This window comes from Neurospora hispaniola (assembly GCF_033458365.1).
Source record: "Neurospora hispaniola strain FGSC 10403 chromosome Unknown B0T23scaffold_3, whole genome shotgun sequence".
NCBI lineage: Eukaryota > Fungi > Ascomycota > Sordariomycetes > Sordariales > Sordariaceae > Neurospora > Neurospora hispaniola.
In genome coordinates, this window is record NW_026944408.1 from 2297339 (window position 1) to 2318853 (window position 21515).

The 21515-nt window shown below is 53.9% G+C and overlaps 6 protein-coding genes across 6 annotated transcripts; 3 read left to right on the top strand and 3 right to left on the bottom strand.

Moving 5' to 3' along the window:
- Nucleotides 1–1424, bottom strand: B0T23DRAFT_394761 (uncharacterized protein; the record flags this gene model as incomplete). The annotated part of the gene is made up of 5 exons (XM_062838148.1): nucleotides 1–180; nucleotides 343–436; nucleotides 493–713; nucleotides 756–1220; nucleotides 1383–1424. 5 exons carry the CDS (start codon nucleotides 1422–1424, stop codon nucleotides 1–3), a joined length of 1002 nt encoding a protein of 333 aa, XP_062694089.1.
- A 2877-nt stretch (nucleotides 1425–4301) lies between these two features.
- B0T23DRAFT_114491 (uncharacterized protein) lies at nucleotides 4302–7557 on the top strand. The gene is made up of 5 exons (XM_062831923.1): nucleotides 4302–4385; nucleotides 4630–5761; nucleotides 5869–6847; nucleotides 6906–7279; nucleotides 7345–7557. The coding sequence occupies exons 2-5, from the start codon at nucleotides 4763–4765 to the stop codon at nucleotides 7390–7392; spliced, it is 2400 nt and encodes a 799-aa protein (XP_062694090.1). The 5' UTR covers nucleotides 4302–4385; nucleotides 4630–4762; the 3' UTR covers nucleotides 7393–7557.
- A 2026-nt stretch (nucleotides 7558–9583) lies between these two features.
- On the top strand, nucleotides 9584–11575 carry B0T23DRAFT_427644 (dihydrouridine synthase-domain-containing protein; the record flags this gene model as incomplete). Its single annotated transcript, XM_062840080.1, has 2 exons — nucleotides 9584–9772; nucleotides 9860–11575. The coding sequence occupies 2 exons, from the start codon at nucleotides 9584–9586 to the stop codon at nucleotides 11573–11575; spliced, it is 1905 nt and encodes a 634-aa protein (XP_062694091.1).
- Nucleotides 11576–11652: 77 nt separating this feature from the next.
- On the bottom strand, nucleotides 11653–15309 carry B0T23DRAFT_355749 (Pre-mRNA-splicing factor cwc-22). Its single transcript, XM_062836165.1, has 2 exons — nucleotides 11760–15309; nucleotides 11653–11674 (listed from the first exon to the last, which is right to left on the bottom strand). Exon 1 carries the CDS (start codon nucleotides 15052–15054, stop codon nucleotides 12025–12027), a length of 3030 nt encoding a protein of 1009 aa, XP_062694092.1. The 5' UTR covers nucleotides 15055–15309; the 3' UTR covers nucleotides 11653–11674; nucleotides 11760–12024.
- A 30-nt stretch (nucleotides 15310–15339) lies between these two features.
- B0T23DRAFT_377154 (dolichyl-phosphate mannosyltransferase polypeptide 2) lies at nucleotides 15340–16562 on the top strand. The gene is made up of 3 exons (XM_062837012.1): nucleotides 15340–15699; nucleotides 15808–15888; nucleotides 16004–16562. The coding sequence occupies exons 1-3, from the start codon at nucleotides 15697–15699 to the stop codon at nucleotides 16190–16192; spliced, it is 273 nt and encodes a 90-aa protein (XP_062694093.1). The 5' UTR covers nucleotides 15340–15696; the 3' UTR covers nucleotides 16193–16562.
- A 272-nt stretch (nucleotides 16563–16834) lies between these two features.
- Nucleotides 16835–20212, bottom strand: B0T23DRAFT_114533 (uncharacterized protein). Its single transcript, XM_062831924.1, has one exon. The coding sequence runs from the start codon at nucleotides 20121–20123 to the stop codon at nucleotides 16944–16946; it is 3180 nt and encodes a 1059-aa protein (XP_062694094.1). The 5' UTR covers nucleotides 20124–20212; the 3' UTR covers nucleotides 16835–16943.
- Between the last annotated feature and the right edge of the window lie 1303 nt (nucleotides 20213–21515).

The following is a 21515-nucleotide window of genomic DNA, read 5'->3' on the forward strand; positions in this document are numbered from 1 at the left end:
TTATCTGCCAAAGCAAGCGGAGTCGGCAGAGCCGTTGATCGAGCTGCCGCTGGCGTTGCGAAATGCGGCGAATGTGAATGTGATTGCATTGTCCACGCTGGCGGGGTTGAATGTCGAGACGTTGAGTTCGACTTTGGCCCGGAACCATGCAGATGGTACACTACCTACTTGGAGCCGTGACTGTACTTACAGTACAGTAACTTACTGTACTCCATGTACTGCAGTCCGTAACGGAAAGGCAGTCACCCTCCCGCACCTGCCCATTCCTACCTAGGTCTACGGCACTGCGCGGTCCTGTCCTGCGGTCGTATGTAATGCATCTATATGTAGACTGATCCCTACCTTATGTTTAAGTTGCTTGTAGGCAGATGGAGTTGTGGCCGATTCCGAAACAGCAAGAGCCTTTTGACTTTGCGCATTGATAATACGGTATTGGCTGGTATAAACATCGGAATGTTGCCCCCCATGATTAGATCAAGTATAGTACACTACCAGTCTGGAACATTGTTCCCGATTAAGCCGCGGCAGTGCCTGGTGACCCGTTCGGCCTCGTCCCTGATGATCACGACATTCCTGTCGCACAAAGAAAAGTCGACGAGCCGAACTCCAGATCTGGCCGACCGATCAAGTATTCCGGATGGAGATGAAGACGAGACAGAAGTCGTTGAGATGTGGTACACCAAGAGGTGGTCGGGCCGCAGAGGGGTCACATACTATTGCGCGCTCACTCAGGATACCACCACAGCACCACCCACCCACTTCTTGGCAGCCGATACGATATCCTCCATATGTACTGGCGCCTCATTCATCTTTTCACAGCGCCATAAACGGCATGGTTGATCTTGCAGCAGAAAGGCGCAGAATTGTTGTTGACTGGTGGACTGGCCGTTGCCTTCAATGTCGCAAGCGCCTTGACGCGCGTTGGCAACGACTCTTGCATACTCCGCTCGCGCGATCCCACGATACCCGGAGGTTGAAGGCTCGATGCGACTTAATCGGCCCTCATATCGCGCTGGCCTGGTCTCAATGACAGGGCAGCCACTGTGCAAGAGTGCTTGGGGAAACAACACGGGGGTCACCACCGCAGACTCACGCGCAACGGCGAGAAATCGAAGTCGGAATCCGCCCGGGACTCCAGGTTTGGGGACCCCTTGCTCGTTCCACACGTTTTTTTCCTTTCTTTCCTCACGGTATTTTATTCCTCCGCCACGTTCCTCGGACTTGATTGACCACGTTATTGCCGATAATACATTTGCTATCGGCTGACCCAACAGATATAGCAAAGCCCAAGCTGATCACCACCAGATCATGGCAGCAAAGAGGTCCATGAATGAACAAAGGAAGGATGATATTTATGCCTATCCACCACCACTGCAGCACACCACATTGCGGACACCACCGCAGGCTGGGCAGCTCAGCAACATGTTGGCTGTAGCAACGGACCTGGTTAGCGCGACCTTGGGGAGCGCTGATGGGCCCGGCCAATCGCACAATTTCGGCTCGCATGCCCCCGTTAGAATAGGTATGTATGGAATCGTGAAGACACCCGAGACCGCGAGCGAAAGGACTTTTTCTGGGGTTCAGGCCAGTTATAGGGTACCTCAACCCTGCATGTCCTCTTTTTGATGATGACGACGCAGTCGATGGCGGCGCGTTGCGGCAATATCAAGCGGCTGTTAAGTGCCAATGAAGGCCCATGTTAAGATGAGATGGTGGTAGCGAAGACCTTGACTTCTGCAACTTCTCCCTACTGAGAGGGGAGCAAGCGAGAACACGAGGAAAGAGCAACGAAGGGAAAGCAGATGATCAGTCAAGTTCTTGCATGGGTTTCCAAGGGTTTGATAGCTGTCTGTCTCCCTTTCTTGACACTGGTTAGTTCTGTCCTTGTCTTTCACTAAGCATCCGTTCCTTTCGCTTTCTCATCCGCCTCTTCCAAGCACCTTGGTGTATTGTTATGTCTGGTCATCTCGAACCAACGACGACGAATTTGCACCACAAACTTGCAGCAAGCTAGAATCTGGACGGGCTCGTTGCGATTCACATTGCAGTAGCAGCGCTCATCATGTAACAACATGTGCGCATCCTTCCCCCTCCCAGTCGCTAGATGGAAATTTTCTGATATGCCCGTGTATACACGGCATCGTCCCGATTTTGCCTCCAACGGCCGACCGATCCATCGATCGGACACATGAGTCTGGAGTCCCTGGCGACGGGAGCAACATGCAAAGGTGAGGCAAGACAGAAATCGGTTGCAATTTTTTCCCTTCCTTTTTGGGGTGCGGTAAAGGGACGGATCAGGAAGACATCGTGCCAGAACGTGAATTAGAAATCTACGTCGTAGTGGCCTAAGAGGAAGAGATTACGGAAATAATATATGAAGCTGAAGGCGCTTCCACTCCCTTGATATTCACCAGTGCCTTTCCAGATAAGCGTCTTTGTGCTTCGGGTGGGTCATGTCCGGTTGCTAAAATTGCGTGTAATTGAAGATGGAAGCGCAGTGGTGTTCTTGGTCCCGGTTGTTTGGACTTTGCCGTGGACGCTACCAAAGTCATTGCCAAGTTAAAAGGCGGTGCCCTGCTATGCCTGCAGTGCGTGTCTCAAAAGTATTGCGCCGGAGCATCTGAACAAATGAAACCGAAAGAAAAAGAACCTACCTTCCTTAAGAGGTGTCCATTTACATCGATCATAGATCTTGAGGTTGCCAGTGTCCTTGAACGCCTTCCGGATTATGCTAGAACACCGTGACAGTGTCTTGGTCTCCTACAGAGTCAACCTGGATGGATACCTATGGAAGGGACAGTAGAGGTATGTAAACACCGGAGCGAAGGGCCATCAGGTTGGCGTCTACTACCTTGGTAGACTTGATATGGAAGATGGACTGGCGTAACAATGAATTGCTGCTGTTGCGAACGGTATTGTTACTGTACCATGCGTTGCAACACCAGGAAGCTCCGCTATTTCCCATACACATCCTAGTGCAGATGACAGGGGGCATCGGGTCCACCTCTGAATGCCCGTTTCCCGAGAAAGTCGAGAGGAGAAAACGGCCCATCAGTCCAGGGCATCCACCAGGGCATCCACTCTCCTGTCCATCATTAGCCATTGAGGTTCTGTTCCGTTGACACTGGCCTGCACGCTCCATCCCTCTCCCAAGTCCCAACTCTCCGTTGTTGCCCGTCCGCTGTGCCCTCTCGCGCATCCACGCTCCCACTGCTCGCTCCTCCACAGACATTTTGCAGTGAGTGGTGCAGTTGTCACCCGTCAAAACCTCCATTTTCTCATCTCCATCCCATCCGCCCCCCCAATCGTCATCTGTCTCTCGTTCTTGCGCCGCTTCCCTCGATCTCCCCTGCGGTTTTGTTTGGGTCTGGACTTGTTGAGTCGACATACGTTTTGTTTACTTCCCCGGGTTTTTCTTTTATTTTTCTCGCGCTGAGGTTGGGGCTGCCCTGCCCTGACCTGACACAGAGTTGAGTTTGGTTAACTCTCTCCGTCGGGCCCTTCTGTCCTGCACAAGAGGTTCCTGTGCTTCCCTGCATGCCTTTACATATCTGGAGTGCCTACCTTACCTTTCAACAGCAGCACGCTTGACACAGGCACAAGCATAAGCACCAGTCACCACTACCGGGCCTCTACCGCGCAACGAAACGGCCTCAGTTCAGCCAACCTCAACTTCCATCTCAAGTCCCTCGCCCTTCGTTTGGGCAAGGCCCCTTCTTTCTCGAATTTCCGCCCTCCACTTCCCTCCTCCCGGTCGTGGACCTCTTGCCTTCTCCGACTCTTCCGTCCAATCTGCTATCTTGTCGCCTTTTTTTGTCGTCTACTACTTCTTCGCAACGACTCTTGGTGTTCGTGTTCCTGCTCTCGAGCTTCACAAAAGGAATAAAGGAAGAGCAAAAAAAAAAAAAAAAGGGACTTGGCCGACGACACTTCGCAACAACCGCGGAAATCTAAGATTCGACTGCCTGAGAGACTCTTCGAGAGCTCCACCGAATCGCTTCTCTCCTCCACTATCTGCGTCGACCGTTCTAGTAACCCGGACATCTGATCATCCCCCATGCTTTCGCTCCAACAACCGACCATCTTCCGGTGTCAATCGTGACATTGCCTGCGCCCAACCTCCGTCGCACTTATCGCTGTGGGCGGGTCGTGACAGACTCGACTTTGTACAGAAGGGCAAGACGTCCACGGTGATAGTGGACTTCTTCCCTGCCACATCAACAACCCATCTTCTTCCCCCCTCCCTTGGCCGCAGGCGTCCCTCGCTTTATAGTAACAATTGTTCTCCCAATCATTCCCCCCCAAAAGTCCCTATCCCCTCAAACAGGTCTGCTTCGTTCGAGGTCGAAAACACATCCTCTCGCCTCTTTCAGCGGCGGAAAAAGGTAGGTGCCAGTACCCAAACAAAACATCACCACTTTACCCTTAGCACTGCCGCCAATGTCAAGGAGTCCCGTCAATCACAACAAGAGCCTGACGCCGCATCTCCCAACACAACCTACCAATTCGCCAATTTGTCAGACAGCCTTGCGACAACAACTCAAACCCCTATGCCATTTCGCTTTTCCTAGTTCTTCTTGTCAAACCTGACTTCGTTTCGCGGAAGATGCTAATGCCTGCCGTACCCAGATTTCCTCGTTAGCGAAAGGCTCCACTGTTACTTTCCTTGAAATCACACCATCTCCTTGGTTCAGTTACAAGTACCGTTCAACGTCCTGATTCACCTCACGGCGGCGGGACGACAGATCGCTCAGGTTTGACAATGGCTGCTTTGGTGCAAGGCTATCCCCGGCAATCTGGGACTGCTACCATGCTTCAGACAAGACCGGCCTCCTCCACCGGCATCATCCAGCCTGCCCAGTCGCAGTCAAATCCACAATATGGTCACAACATGTCCCAGAGAAACAGTATACACGGGATGTCTGGTGTGGTCGGCGCACCAGTGGTGTACCGTCAAGCTTCTGGCTCTGTGCAACAATACGCTTTTACCAACGCGCCAGCTCTCAACCACGCAACACATCACCACCAATTCAGGCAACACCGTACCTCGTCAACACCATCCGTTCCCCAAGTACAGAACTTGGATCAGTCTGGAGCGCATACCCGATACCAATCCAGCAACTCCATGACAAATCTTCCCAGCCCTGCAACTACCAGTGGGCAATCAGCCGGCGGTTCGAGAGACGATTCGGTCATTTCAGTGGGCAGTAGCAGGAGAGTCGCTCCTTTACCTCGGCCTCATTCGGCGCATCTGGGCGAAACCTTCTCGGTACCTCTGATCGCTTCCGCGGGCCCGCCCAAAGTGTCGCCAGAGAGGTATCGCCGGCCAGCGCAACGGGCGAATGAAACAGCACCAACCATGTCAAACACATCGGAGCACAAGAGCGTTATGCTGCGCGGTCCAAACGGAGCGCTCCCACACCGGCCAAATAGCTTCGCAGGTGCAATGGGGGGCTCAGCGGTCGATGACATGCTTCTCCCTCATGGTCAAGTCCGAGAGGATGTCAAGCGAGCCAGGAGACGCAGCATGCCTGCATTGGATTCCGCCGGTCTTGCGATGCCCCTAGCCCCCCTCTACGCTGCTCAGCCCACCGATGTGTCCTCAAAGTCACGAAAGACTGGCGAAAAGGAAGCCAAATCTTCCGGACGAACGGTTAACAACTTGAGTGTTGGTCGCGTTGCTGCCCATACACGTACCAGCAGTACTGATAGCCGTTCGTCGAGCCGCAGCACTGCTAGCAGTGGAACCCGCCCAGCATCTGTAAGTTACTTCTGGATACTTATCCATATTCCCCCCATGTAAACATTGTCCAATCATATATGCAGCCGTCCAGTAGGATTCGCTAACTCAGGGTTTCTTTTTCCCAGTCTGCCAACCTCAGCGCCAATGTGGCCAACCCCACCGGAAACCCCGCTCACTCTTCTATCCCAGAACAACACCACAGCAACGGCCAAGATCACGCTCGACTGGTCAACATCCCGCCAAGAGGATCTTCTTCCGATGCTACCAACACGAAGCGTCTTACTAACCTCTCTCCTCTCTCTAAACCCGTGGCTATGGACACTGACGCCGGACGCAACGCGACCGCTGGTGTCACCGCTGGTCGCTCGGCATCGCCGGTGAAGACGCCCTCCCCGCCGCAGGCTCATAGCCCGGCTGCGAAGCAACTAGCTGCTCTCAGCCATAACGACAGCAAGCCCAAGAGCAAGACGTCACGTCTTCGTCGGGCATTCTCATTCAGCAGTGCGTCTGAGTTCAGGAAAGCGGTCCATCATCAGGACGCCGAGAATGGCCCATCTAAACTGCATAAGGATCAGAACTCCAATGAGCCGTTGGACGCTGAGCAGGCCCGTATCGCACAGCAGCAAGAGGCAGCTGGTATTGGAAGCAACATATATGGCCCCAGGATATTCGGGGGCTCGACCGACAATCTCTCCATCTCCTCAACCGCCTCCTCAGCTTCGGTTATGATTCGCAAGATGGGACGCGGTATGAAGAAGAGCACCAGGTCACTTGCTGGACTATTCAGACCTAAGTCCGTCATTGGTGTCCCTGCTGCCGACGCAAAGGCACCAGACGCTTCGCAAGCTACAGTGTCCATGATCAATGTCGAGGCTGAAAGGGAAAGGGTGAATGTCAATGCCGACGTTCGTTCCCAAAGCGGAGGCGGTACCGGATTTCCTCGGCTTGAAAGGAACTCACTTGATGCCAGCAGAGCGCCAGGTCTTGGGATGGAGCGTGCGGGAAGCCTGGGTAGTGATGGATCAGCTGCAAGGAAGAGCATTATCGGCGGTGAACGAGAAAGGGCCGAAGTGCTTGCTGCAGTCCGCAAGGGAATCTTGAAACGTAAGGATCTTCTTTGGATTACGCCTGTTAGCTACTGCTGACTTGACCACCGATACAGACACCAACAGCAACTCGCCGAGCCCATCTCCCCGACCTGCGGAGGGCCGAGGACTTGATGCCCCAAGTGCCATCACTGACTCTCCCAACTCCAGCGCACCCAGCACGCCAAACAATGATGATCGAGCTGGCCAAGTTCCGATCGGTAGCGAGGATTATTTTGTAACAGCACTCCGCCTTCGGCAGGACACCAAAAGCGCACCTGGGACACCTCAGGGATCCATGAAGCGATGCGCCACATTCAGCCCACGGATTGCCTTCTATGAGACGTGGCCCAGCCAGGAGTATGATCGCCGCGGTGAAATCGCCACTTGCAATCGCTTGACACCTGTGCTGGCCCAACAAATCAAAGAAGAACTCAACAGCTTCAAGATGGTAAGTTGCAACAACCGTTGTTCATATTCGCCTTGGTCATATGCTTACCTTTGCTCTCTCACTAGGAAATGGAAGTTCACGAGAACTCTAAAATCTACACGCACTTCTTCTGACGAGTCCAACGTTACAGCGGTTCAACGTGCAGCGCACCCATAATTCTCGTTTCCGAGGCATTTCCTATTTCTCTCAGCAAAGAGCATTGTTTGGTGTTTATGGCGTTATTCGGATTTTGTCGCTTCCAGCAAGGCTTTATTGCCTCGTAGACTCGCTCAAGAGTATCCTAATCTTTCCTTTTGAAAACGGGGCGACAGCTGGCTGCATGGTAGTGTATATGGTCGACGGGGTGTTTGTCGCTGTCGCGAGTGACTCTCTGGCGCGCGTGTGGGTGCAGGGTTCTCCAATGGCATCAACCACTCCTTTCTTGGGCTACACGCGCTGGACCGATGGCGACAACGATATACAGGGGATCCCACGGGGCGTCGACTGGACAGAAAGTTAAGACGTTGGATTACCCGAAGTGCAACAGAGGAGGTGGGGTGCAGTTGTTTGTTCGATATGTTGGAGGTCAAGCAAAAAGGAAAGAAATGTTCAAAGGACGGAGCAAGCGTCTCTTCTTGGTCATCTTGGAGCTATCTGGACGGAATTGGTGTTGTAGTCTGGGCCCAATTTAGCCCAATGGGAGGGGGGATATGGAAACCAGCAAATAAGAGCATCAACAGCTTCGCAAAAAATTTCTTTTAGTGAGTGGGTATGGCATTCTGTTTTTCAGTTTCCTTAATTATTTTGGAAGAGGAGCGAGAGTCAAAACGTACGTCATAGCAAACCTACAACCGGGTCGTTTTAAAAGCCAGCGCAGCAAGTTGAATTTGACAGGGAGCGTTACAGCCGTTCGATATCGTTGTGGCATCTTCGTTGTTTGTTGGACGTCCAGCCTAATGCGCCCGGCGTAGTAGGCCTATTTGGTTTTTTTTTTTTTTTCTCGAGCTTTTTTTGTGTTTTTGGTTCCCAATTGAGTCAGCAAGGCAAAGGCAACACGTGAAATCTTTTACAGTTTACTATCTTCAATTGGTTTTGTTCAAGTGGTCGACGACTCCTGCATTCGTTTATATGCCATGACTTCGATCGCTTCTCGTCGATGTCAGTACCAGTGTGGCATGGGGCTTATAGCAGTTAGTTGGAGAAGCACTGGAAGCCTTTAAATGTATACTTAACGTCCTGAATCATTCGCAGACGCACTACCTGTGTTGATCAGGTGGTGTTTATATGTAGACGCAGAGCGCCCGCACCAACAGGTATGAATACTGAGAGGCCGCATTCCTAAATTGATACTCACTTGGACAGTTTTTACATACTGTAAACCCGTCACCCGTACCTGATACTACTGCACTCTCTTTAGCGAAACCCCATGTACCAGTGTGCTAGCATGCCAAGAGAAAGCTTGTTGAGGCTCATCAGATCAAACAGGTACTCAAAGACATGAGAATCTTTCTGGTTACCAACTGCTGCGACGGGAAACAGACAGTGGATGGGTCGAGTTCTATAGGGTTATGAAACCTCAAAAGCTTGTGGACCGGTCATGGACAATCCATCATGTTCTGTTTCTGGCAGTCGTTTGAAATCATCCTCATTTCCATGTGTCAAGCCCACTCATTACATGTTTGTCAGTGGAAGGGGACCTTGGAGATGCATCTAGGTATTCTACGGGAGTCGAAGGAGAGTAAAAAGACAAATTCTGAAATAGCTGGTAACACGTGCAAATGACACGATAAGAACAAGCGAGGAAGCCGATATCTTTTATCATTGGAACGTTCAGCAGATATCCAGACCGCGTAACAAAGACACGAAGGAGTGACAGCGTTGCGCAAAACGGGTTAGGAATGTGATGATTCGAACAACGGCCGAGGCTAGGATTGGAAGTTCTTGGCCCACCAGCGCTTCCCGAGGATTGGTCAGAAGCTGGGCAAATGCAATGCTGCTCAAACCCCCCAGAAACCCCCACGCCTAATGCAGGGTCAACCCCTGCTGGATGTTGCACTCGCCTGTTCGTAGAAATTTGCGGGGGCAGCCAATCATCATCCGTGGTCACTCGACCCCGAACATGACAAGCCGTCAGCCTTGCGGAGAAGGCCCAAATTTTAATGCAGTTGCCCTGTAAACAAAAGTCAACTTTTGAAGAACGGACAGAGGCGTTGCTGCTCAAGAAAGTAAGTACACACACAACCTGCCACCACCGTGGCTCCGTTTTCGATACTCGCTAGGAGGTCTCTCCTCCACCTTCGTCTACCGTTTAGGTCCTTTGTCACGATGGCTTCCCATTCTGCGACAACAGCTTCTTCGCTCACCTCTGCGGCTGCCAACCTGGGCGCAACCGAGGCCAATGCGACCACGACACCCCGAGCGCCCAAGAGAACGAAGCTTCATGGCAGGGCCTTCTACGAGAGCATCGGTAGTCCAAAGTACATCGTTGCTCCCATGGTGGATCAGTCTGAGTTTGTGAGTTTGCGCCCTTGTGGACAATATGTAGTGGCAACAACGTAAATAAGACAGAACAGCACAACTAACTGATTGCTTTCATGACAGGCCTGGCGCATGCTGACCCGATCGTTTCTCCCCGCCGATGAGCAACATAAGCTCCTTTGTTACACTCCCATGTTCCACGCCCGCCTGTTTACCGAAGCGCCAAAATACCGTGACTCCCATTTCCAACCGATCCGCGGCCCTCTGACAGCCGACAGCCCGCGCCCAGACTCGCCCGATTACGTTCCCTTCCTTGACGGCAACCCTGAGTTCGACCGTTCGCTATTCGTCCAATTTTGCGCTAACGACCCCGCCTACCTGCTCTCCGCCGCGAAGCTCGTGGCCCCTTACTGCGATGCCGTAGACCTCAACCTCGGCTGCCCGCAGGGCATCGCCAAGCGCGGCCAATACGGATCCTTTCTGCAAGAGAACCAGGAGCTCATTTTCGAGCTGATCAACACGCTGCATAAGGAACTTGACATCCCGGTGACGGCCAAGATCCGCATTCTCGACACCAAGGAGGCGACCCTCAAATACGCTCAGAACGTGCTGCGCGCCGGCGCCAGCATTCTCACGGTACATGGCCGGCGGCGCGAGCAAAAGGGGCATCAGACGGGGCTCGCCGACTGGGAGTACATCCGCTACCTGCGCGAGAACCTGCCCAAGGAGACGGTCATCTTCGCCAACGGCAACATATTGCAGCACGCGGACCTGGAGAAGTGCTTAGCGGCCACGGGCGCTGACGGCGTTATGAGCGCCGAGGGCAACCTCAGCGACCCAGGCCTCTTCGCCAGGCCGCCGGCCGTCGGCGAAGAAGGGAGGGAGTACTGGCGTAGCAAGGATGGCAGCCGCGGCGGCTGGCGCGTCGACGCTGTGCTGAGGAGATACCTGGATATCATCTACAAGTACGTGTTGGAGCAGAAGCCGCCAGTGAGGAGACCGCTGTTCATGCCGGGTGATGATGTTGCATGGCTTGAAGAGGCTTCCTCCACCTCCTTCGAAACAACACAAGCCAACGACGACAGTGAAGGACCAGCACGAAAGAAGCACAAGTCCGCCAACGGCAGCGCTTCTACCACCACCACCACCACCACCACCACCACCGCCGCCTCCTCCTCCTCCTCCTCCTCTCTAAACACCACCAACAACAGCAACAACCCCCACCTAGACAAAAAAGCTCTCCAAACCTCCCCCAACCTCGTCTCCATGCAACCCCACTGCTTCCACCTCCTGCGGCACTTCGTGACCCACCACACCGACGTCCGCGACCTCCTCGCCCGTGCGCGGAACGGTTCTGAAATCGGCAAATACGAAGCCATCCTGTCTCAAGTCGAGCGTAAGGTTGCCCAGGGACTTCTCGAGTACGAGCGCACCGGCGGCTCGTCATTCGACGTCGACGTCCTGGAAACCTTGTACCAGGAAACAGAAGACTCCAAAGATGACCCGGAAAGCTCGGCACAGGCGAGGAGGGAGAACAAGAGGCCTTGGTGGGTGGTCCAGCCAATTATCCGGCCGTTGCCCAAGGAGGCGTTGGCGAAGGGGGCGTTGCAGCTGAGTAAGAAGGAACTGAAAGCGCAGGCGGCAAAGAAGGCTGCTGGTGGTGGTGGTGATGCGGAGGCTACGGTTGCTTCCGTTTTTGGGTCGAAGGAGAAGGAGGTGAAGAAAACAGCGTCTGAAGAGGCGCTGGTTCCTGTTCAGGGACAGAATGGCGGGGAGACAGCGGTGGAGTCGTTGGAGACTACGACGAATTATCCCAAGAGTGAGCTGGTTAGTGGGTGAATCTCTCTTCCCTCACCGGTCTGGCCATGTATACATTAACCGGGTACTCTTGAAGGTGGTTGGGTTTGTATAGAGATGTTGGCATATTGTGATGGAGCTCTGGTTTATAGATGTTAGAAGCAGCATTGTTAGAGTATCATACCCCTTATTTGAGCGCAAATACGGTCTCTTCCGGTCAACGTACCGCTCCAATCACTGTGATGTCATCGCATTATCAGAAAGCACCCATCAGCCCCGAGTCCAACGGAATAAATCTCGATTCGGTTTTTAATTTAAGTCTCGCCCTGGTACAACGAGACTTGCCTGTCATTCTTTGTCCTTCTTTTCTTTTCAGAACCAATGCTTCTGGTATCAATATACATTTCGTAGCCTCTTCTGAATTCCAAGTCAACATCTGTCACCCTCTTCTCTTCCTTTCCGTTGATCCGTTAATAATGGTAAAAGGGCTTCTAATCAACTCTTCCCCGCTTAGCAACTGGTGACCTGGACCTGTACCTGGACCTCGAACTCGATCTAGATCTTGACCTTGAGCTGCTATACGATCTCCTCCGCTTGTTGTTCCCAACCACCGGGCTTGGCGACCTGCTGACAACTCTCCTAGACCCTGTGGCGGCATCCGCTAGCGGTGGAGGTGACCGGGTTCGCGATCTCGAGTATGAGCGATCCCGCCGTCCTCCACGAGCGGGAGCCGGGCCAGCTCGGCCTGTATCTCTACCCGCCGGCCCGTTGCCTCTAATAGGTATCGGAGACCTTGATCGTGACCGACTGTAGCTCCCTCGGCGAAGACGCTGTTGGGGAGGGGGATGTGGCGAGCGACTTGCCGAGTAGGAACCTTCTCTACGACGCTTGCCGGAAGCGGCGGCGGCTCTATTGTTGTTGCTAACGGGTGCTCGACCACGGGTGGGATAACCACGAGCAGGCGGGGGGGATGGCGAGCGCGAGTATGATCTGCTACGGCTAGGGGTTCCCGAGCGACCGCGGCGGATGGGCGCCGCCGACGGGGAGCGGGTACGAGAGCGCGAGCGTGAGGGTGAGCGGGAGTACCGGTCGTAGCTACGCCCACGGCCGCGGGGTGGCGGGCTGGGAGACCGAGACTCCACCGCTCTTCGCCTTGGAGGAGACCGCGAAACGGATTTCGAGACGGAGCGGCTGTAGCTACGGCTACGACTCCTGCTCCGGCTTGGTGTCCGGCTGTAGGATCTGCCTCTGCCACGACGAGGAGGGGTGCGCGAGAGCGAACGTCCGCGGGTGTCCTTCCGAGGCGTCAGGGAACGAGAGCGAGAACGGGATGAGTAAGAAGAATAGGAAGAGTAGCTGGACACGGACTCGGAATCAGAATCAGCTGGAGGTGCTGGCAGGGCAGGTTTTGGCATGTTTGCTAGGAAGGTACGCATCTCGTCGGTAAGATAACCCATCTTGATGGATGTGAAGTAGTTGATAGAGAAGCGAATGTTACGCGGCTCATCATGAGGGAAGATGCCTTGCAGACTGGGCTGGAGAGTCTCTTCACTCATGCGAGCCTTCAACTTCGCAGAGCCAATGTTCTCCTGGAGATCTTCAAACAGGATCTTGATAAAGATACGGCTGGCGGAGGTCGTTTCTTCCTCGTTTAGGTGGATAACCGAGAAAACGTGCCAGCCAATGGCATCGGTAGCCAAAAGATGCCCAAAGAACCTAGCAATGTTGCGAAGCTTGTTGGTCTCGTATCGGTGAATCGTGGAGTAGTACTTGGCGAATGACTCCTCGAACAAGTCCATCCACATCCTGTTAAGACGGGCAAACCGCTCTCCTAGCAAGCCCATAAACTTCAAGTAGACCTTCTCCTGGGCGCATGACTCAACAATCATCGACACCAACTCGGCCTCCTGGCCGGCAGGGAGCCGCAGCTTCATAAGCTTGTGCGCCGCTTCTTCGGGATCGGCACTCGACTGGATGCTGAGATAGATAGTCCTCCTGAGGTTGACGAGGTCCGCATTACTCTGGTCCTTGATCTCCAACGCCTTCTGTTCCTCGTCCTCCGATTCCGATCCGCTCTCCGACTCGTCGTCGTCATCGACATCTTCGTCGTCGTCGCTAGCCTCACCCAAGATCTCCGCCTTCAACTTCTTGTATTCCTCCTCGTTCTCCTCCCAGTTGGGATCCATCTTGAACACATTGAGCCCATCTTGCGGGTCAATTTCGTCGTCAAGCCCAATCCGGTGTGTGATTTGATCCTCTTCTTCGACGAGATCCAATTCCTCCTTGATAACCGGGTTGTCCTTGTACTTGTCCTTGCGCACCTGGAAAAGCACCTCGATCATGTACTGCGTACGACGGTCGATATCGGCCTCGTGAAGAATGTTGCGGAACTGGTCGAAAACGGCATGGGCGATGGCCGGGGACATCTCCTCCAAAAACAAGCCGACTTCCCTCATGAGACCGACAGCGATTTCGACGCTGTCATCCGTGGGCTTGGCGAGCAGCAGCAGCAGAATCTGGGCGGCAATCATCTCGTGGACAACCTGGTTGTTGACGAGATGGGCTATGAACATGGTCGACGAGAGGCAAACCGCCTTGTCGTTTCTCTTGAACGCCTTGCGGAAACGCAGGATGAGCCTCTTGACAAGTAGTTCGCCCACCTGGGGCAGCTTGGTGTTGCAAATCGCAGCCAAGCAAGCATAAATGGGGGTGAAGGGCAAACTGGCATGTTGGGCCTTCAGCAGACTCTGGCAAAACAGACCGCGGCCACGGATGAGGTTCTCGCCAAAGAGTTCGGGGACCACAAATTTGATGTTGGCAGTGTTGACCTTGTTGACCAGACCGTTGATAGACTTCTTCAGTGCCTCCCAAGCCATACGCTGGTATTCCCTGGTCTTCTTGTCGGTGATAGCAGCCTGGAGGGCACGTAGCCTGTGCGGGGGTAGGTACACACCCTGACTGCGTAGGTTCAAGAGCTTCTGGTACTCTGCTCTGGCGTCGGCAAGCTTTTCCTCCTCGGTCTTGACGGCCACAGGGGGTGGCGTCGGGGTGCGCTCCTTCCTTAGCGGTCTATAGTCGCCACCGGCATCGCGATGGCGCGGAGGAGGGGGTTGTCCTCTCAGCGGAGGAGAACGGGAATGACGGCGTGGTGGCGGCGAGCGTGCCCGAGGGGAAGATGAGCGATCATCACGGCGCGCTGGTGAGCCCTCTCTCGGAGATGGCGAGCGGACAGAGCGTCCGGAAGGCGATTGGCTGCGAGGTGTAGGCGAACGAGATCGTGGGTGTGAGTGCGGCTGATCTCTTGGTGAGAGAGAGCGATCCCGGCGAGGAGATGGCGAAGGTGTGCGTTCGCCTGGTGATCGATACGGCGACGGGTCGCGGGGAGGAGGTGAGGGTGTACGTTCACCAGGGGACCGAGAGCCGTCTTCGTCCCGGGGCGAAGGTGACTGGGTCCTCGGGGAAGGGGATCGGGTCGCGTCGTGAGGATGGCTACGCGACGGAGACATGTCTGCCGAAGCCATCGTGAAGAATTATCCTTGTCTCTGTTTTCTTTTGTCCAAAACAAGTATTCGGTGTGCTGAGAATTGACTGTGTCGTCTCGAGGTCTCGTCAAGGAAGTGATTCAAGATGTAAGAAAAAAGAAGAAATCACCAACTGCTGGCCACTACTGGTGCCTCGCGCAAGTTGCTTACGACAAGGCAAGGCAAGGCAAGGCAACTGCCGGGACCGTGAGAGGTGACGGGAGTGGCAGCAACCAAAACTTCCTTGAAGGCTGGTGTGGAGTTTACAGAAGTACGTCTAGCAAGTGGAGCTGTTCCCTTCCTTCTGAAAAGCAAAGCCATCGACACGGTCCACTAACGTCAGCGAGCCGCTTGTGCTCAACGCGCCACCCCTGAAACAGTGACGCTACGGTTCGCAAATGGCAGCTGGACTCCGCTTTCCGTAAGTGGCCAGGTCGCTATTAGTGCTGGTGTTCGGTGTTCTCAGTCCCCGTCAAAGGTGCCGGCCACCTGCAGCAACGGCAACATCAGCATCAACTCACCACCACGCGGGAGCGATACCTCTACTTTACTTTTTTTTCTTCTTCTCTCGTTCAAACAACGAAACCACCTTCACCAACTACCACGTCACTCATTTAACCAACCTTTTCGATCAACTCGACAATGGTGTGTTTCCACTCGCTAGCTGCCCGAACCCCGAAGCCGCCATCATGACAAGACGGAAACCGAAGGATTGAACACTCGGCTAACCCCTAATCCCTAAATCACCCACAGCTCGACAAACTCGTAGGCCTCGCCATGCTCGTGGCCGCCACCTTCGTCTTCCTCTATTATACCATCTGGACTCTGTTGATGGTGCGTTCAAACACCCCCCCCCGAAAGCCCCCCCAAAACCCCAGGATGCCCCAGGATCCAGCCATCTTCCTATTCCTTCTTGAAAGAAAAAAACTAACAAACCACCAATCTCCAGCCCTTCGTCGACTCCGACCACCCCTTGCAAAACGTTTTCCCCCCTCGCGAATGGGCCATTCGCATCCCCGTGATCCTCATCCTGCTTGGCGCATCCGTTGTCGGCTCCTTTTTGAGCATGGTGATGATCAAGAGCAACAGGAAGAAGGCAGCCAAGGCTAAGGCCGCGGCGGCCAAAAAGAAGGCGTAAAACCTAGGCTCTTCTTGCCCGGCCTCTATGACAGGCGCATCGCGGTTGGCATTGGGGCTGGAGACATCGAGGACGATCAGTTGGTTTAGGTGCAAAGATATGTATATACTAGCGAGACTAGGTGAATACAGAAATCTGAAAAGGGGAAGATTTGAACGGCACCGAGATCGGTCAGCGTGTGGGATCAGGGTACTATCTCCGGCGACTTGGGTGTTTATTGGATTTTCTCCGTATACATAAGTACCACGGGAATTTGATAAGTCCGTAAACTCTCCTTCCGCGCAAATTTAGAATAGGTTGCTAGGAGGAGCAGTCTCGGATCATCAATATTGCGCACTATCACATGCTCTCATCGGGGATCGAACATATTTGCAAAGTTGTTCGTCTATTATTTGCTTGTCTCGCTTTACTGGTTTCCGTATATGCTAATTACTCAAGTAGCAACCCAATATTTGCCCAGTGTCCCCTATCAAAGTTGCATGCTCACAGCACAACCATCTCCAACAAAGCTGGTACCCAAACTCCATCCTAGCTCCAGCAAGAGGTGGACTCAAAAGCAGAGCCACTAATGGCAAATGCGAATAAGCCATGGTTGATCATTATAATCCAAAGTTTTTGCTTTAATTTGTTTGTGTTTGTAGATCTCACCACCGTCAAAACAGCCATGCAGATCCTTAAACAAAGTCAAACAAGCAAGCACACACTGCGCCGGTGGGGGAAAAAAAAAAAGGACGGCTGTTCCTGGCTTTGCTCAAACTCGCTGGTCGGCAAAATCGAGCACCTCACAATCATCCTCAAAGAACCCATCATAATCCTGGGCGGTCAAGCGGGAAACTCCACGCTTCCGACGAGTTGTGACAACAACCTGGTCAGTGTCCCCGTTCCGTTCAAGGACTCGTTCCATCGCAGAAGGAGGAAGAGCCCTCAGGTCGTCGTTGAACAGGAAATCGTCATCTCCCAGCTGATGCAGCCCCAAATCCAGCTTTCTTCCTTGGATATTGCCGCCAAAAGCCCATGCCTGAGAGGCTCCTGGCTTTAAATTGTCATATTCGCGCGGTGAGGATCGCGGGTCCTTCTGCTTTCTCTGACTGGGTTCAATCACCGAGTCGTCAAGGGACGCCGCACCCATGCGCTCTGAAAGCTGTGCTGCGTCCGACCCGTCTTCAACCTCGAATAGGGCAACACGCCGGTCAGTGTGAAAAGGTTGATACGGCGCGCTAGACTCTATCTCCGCCTGTGGAATTGATGACCGGATGGCAAGGTTGGTCATCTTTGCTTTAGCTCGATATCGATCGAGGACCAACGTCTCATTGCCCGTATCGAGGCCCCTCTCCGTGAACTCGTAGTACTCTTCCTGGTCGACGAAAGCCTTCGCGCGGGCTGCCAACGAGAGGTCCGGCATCAAAGGAACCTTCACATCCTTATATCTTGAAAGTCGTGGAGCTCGTCGCTCGCCTCCGGATGTTCTTCGGTTCGTAACCACAAACGAGCGAACGAGACCATTGCCCAGAACATAGAGCAAGTGGCCCCTCTTACCCGTCACCCACGTCACGCATGACGTCCCTGGAGCGGAGTTGCTGTTCGGTAGAGATACTCGGTTTTCGCCTGTGTGCCTCAGCTGGCTAATGGCATGTCCAGTTTTGCCGAGAGAATGACTGATGCTCGCAGCGATAACCTTTCCACCGTGTGTTGCATAATCGCCAATTCCAGACCCTACAAGCTGTCCGTTGCTACTAGTCCTGCGTGGTCGGCTGATGAGTGGCCGGGCGACTTCACGGACCGAGCTCAGGGCGTTGGAAGCAATCGCAACCGCAGAAGTTCCCTCCGAGGCCGAGTTTGTTGCCTCACTCGGCCTGATCCGGCGACGTGGAGGAGGCCACGAGAAGGCGCTTACCGGTAGATCCAGGATATGAACGGTTCCACGCTCCGTGACCATGGCTATGCGCTCACCATTCGGCTTAGTCCAGGCCACATCAACAATGCGGGTCACTGTCATACGGGAGAACTGGGCGACCTGACGCACTCTCGGGCCTCCCGTGACAGACAAGCCGGCACCCTGCAAGGGCGACGATTTGGTGTACTGTAAACGCATCAAATCCCAAACGGTCTGGACATCTCCCTTGCAGCTGGCAGTGAAGAGAGATAGGCCAGACGGAGAGAAAGACAAGAAACTGCAACCTTGGGGAATGTGGAAGCTGGTAACAGGATGGATAGTGGCCGATGAGGACAAGGTCTCTGAATCCACAATCGAAATCATGTTCGGATCCTTCGCAATTGGCGGAGTGATGGCACCATGTGTCGGAGGAAACTGGGAAGGGTCTGGCTGGGCAGAACCTCCCCAGCTTTGAGGAGCGAGAACAGGAGACCGGCTGGTCGGGTTTGCTTGCGGATTCCAGTAGCTGTTCCAAGCCTGCCAACCTTGTTTGCCAACCCATTTGGCACCTTGGATAAGCTCCTGGGTCGCATCTCGCACAATCTTGTTCACAACACTGTCACCCAACGGAAGATCGATTTCAGAAGAAACGGGTGGCAGCTGACCAGGCGTCAACGAAGACAGATTCGGAGCCCGACCGTAGATTGGAACCGGGACAGTCGCTCGAAGACTTATCTGCGAAGACGGCGTAGCCGGGCAGTAAGCGATCCATTTGCCTCTGACGCTCAGAATTGGAATCTGAGGCCGTGGGCGAGGCGGCACTGGAGTGTAATTCCGGTCCATGTCCTGTGATCCATCGCTGCCTCTCGGAGTCTGCTGGAGTGTTGTCCAAAGTTTTCCATGACAAACGAAACGCGGAGCCAATTCATCCGTTACCACCTGCTGATACACCCAGCATTCGCCGGTGATTCCAGATGATACGACAACACTTCCGCCATCTGCGTGAATGTGGAAAGCACCCGACGGAAGGGGCGCTTGGAAGATCGGGCTGAGGACTGAAGTCTTCAATGGGATCTTCGGTGCCTCAAGTAGAATGTCGACTAGCTTGTTGGTCTTGAGCGAATAGACCTCGACGGTCGTCTGGTAACACTCTATGAAACCAGGTACCGCCCTATCACCGGGCGTATCCTTAGGAGCGTCAAGTGGGACGTTAGCCATGGCCTCGGACCTTTCCTCAGACACGGCATCATAGTCGCCTTCGGTTTTGGGAGCCGAGGTAGAAGCCGACTGGATAGGGGGAATATCTGGACCATGGACAACAACTGCGATCAGCGGGAATACGTCCGCTTGCGCAGCCGTCCAAGGAAGAACCTTGGCGTGATATACGCCTCCACGCAATCCCTTCAAACTTGCCAAGGGTTCCAAGCGACCTCCCTTTGTAAGCTTGTGAACTTCCAAACCGCCCTCGTATCCAGCCAAGACGACCTTGTCATTCCTCATAACATTATCCAAAGATGGAGAGGTAATGATATCATACCCAAAATAGTAGCCTCGTTCGCCCGCCTTGATGCCATCGTGGCGATGGGTGTCTAGGTTAAAGTCGGGTGCACCGTAAAAGTGAGGTTGCGGTTGGTGAGGCAGCGGTGGATTTCCAGCACGCGCAAAGTGCGAATGCATCGAGCTTCTCCTAGATGCTGGCTCGCCTAAATGTCCGTGAAGCTCCGCAGGGGATCTAGCCATGTGGAAACTCATCGGCCGGCGGCCCCCGGTTGGAGGTGATACGGAAGCTGCATAGAGATTGCTGGGAGGCCTGGGAGAAGACCAGCCAGAGGACATCCCGCGTGTGTCGTCGAATGATGAAGGAGTATACGACGAGGGAGCAGTAGGAGGCGACTCGCCCGCCAAACTAATAAGATTCCCGGGCGAGCCTGCCATAGTTGGCAGGTTCTTTATCCATTCCCTAGCGTTCGGCGAGGGGCTTGTTGCAAACGAAGCCGTGGAGACAGCGTCGAGATAAGGGGAAGTGATTCGATCACGGGGCGAGGGTGCAAAAGGCATGCTATCGGGAACCGACACTGCCGGTATCGGGGTAGCGGTCGGCGACGGGCTGGACGAGGCGTCTTTAGCGTCAGTCGTGTTTCTAATAGGGTAACTGATGATTAGATTGAGCAGTTTGAGTGGTGACGGGCACTCGAGCACAGAGGATCATCCGTTGAACAGGAGGGGAACCCACGAGAACTTGGCGCCCTGTTTCGTCACCGCTGCAACCACTCCGCCACTGTCCTTGCCATTCTTCCGGTCTTTCTTAGAGGCTATCAAGGCCTTACGTTAGAACAGAAAATCACGGAGATTGTTGAAGGAGCACAACAAACCTGGCATGAATGGCAACTCGGGAGAGGGTCGAGCAGGTTCCTGCCCGCGGGGATGAAGCAACAAGCGTCGAAAGGTCTCCAGGCACGTAGAGACACAACTAGCCGGCGTTCAGAGAGTGAATACGGCAGGTATGTATATGGTGAAGAGCCTTGGTAAATGAGACGGTTCTACGTGGGTTGCACGGCGTATGCTCGGAGAAACGTAGGGCAAGATAGCTATTGGCGAATTCGAGCGGTAATATCGAGAGCGTCGAGGCAGTTGAGCACTGGGCTGTGTCCGGGAGTTGTGCTGTGTTGTTACCAGGGGACAAAGGAGTGTAATCGCAGAGCGAACTCTGCGACAGACGGGCAGATGGAAGGAGGATGATATCAAATTAGAAAAGAGAGAGTAGAGTCGCACTTGAAGTGACGCTGTATTACAGATGGTGGTTAGATTAGTAGCAGCGTGTGTAAAGTTCGAAATGTGTCGTGATCAAAGCAAAGAGAAGTCGCCGGCGTATGCTAGTAGTCGTTGCACGTTCGTGATGATAACTGGTCGGAAAGTCGGTGCTGTTGTTCCTGGTATGAAGTAGAAGCTGGGTACCTTGCGTGTTTCTGTCTGTGTGTGTGTGTGTGTGGTTTGTAGGTAGTTGGGTAAAGAAGAGGTCGGATGGAACTTCAAGTGTGAACCAATGTAGGAAGAGTCAGAGAGGTGGTGACTGCCGACGTCAACAGCCCCCTCCCCAATTGAGCGGCAGTATACGGGTCAACGGCCAGGATGGATCAACCAGCAACTGCCTACCTACTGGACAGTGCCTGGCGCGAGGTCCTGCCTGCCCGTGGTACCTCCCCGTCTATTGAGAGGTAGTGGGAGGTACCTGGCTCCTGCTGGTTACCTAGGTCAGTTACACCAGACCGGGCTGCGTGGGCGGTGACCCCGTCAGGGTGACGGGTTGAGGACCTTCCTGACTGCCCGTCCAGTCACCCGGGAACCTGAGCACTGTGATGCCTGTTACTGGCTGCTATTAACAACTGCAGTGGGATGCGGGACAAGAAGGGAATGGAAGAGTGGAACCCACACACGGGTCCAGTTAAGGCG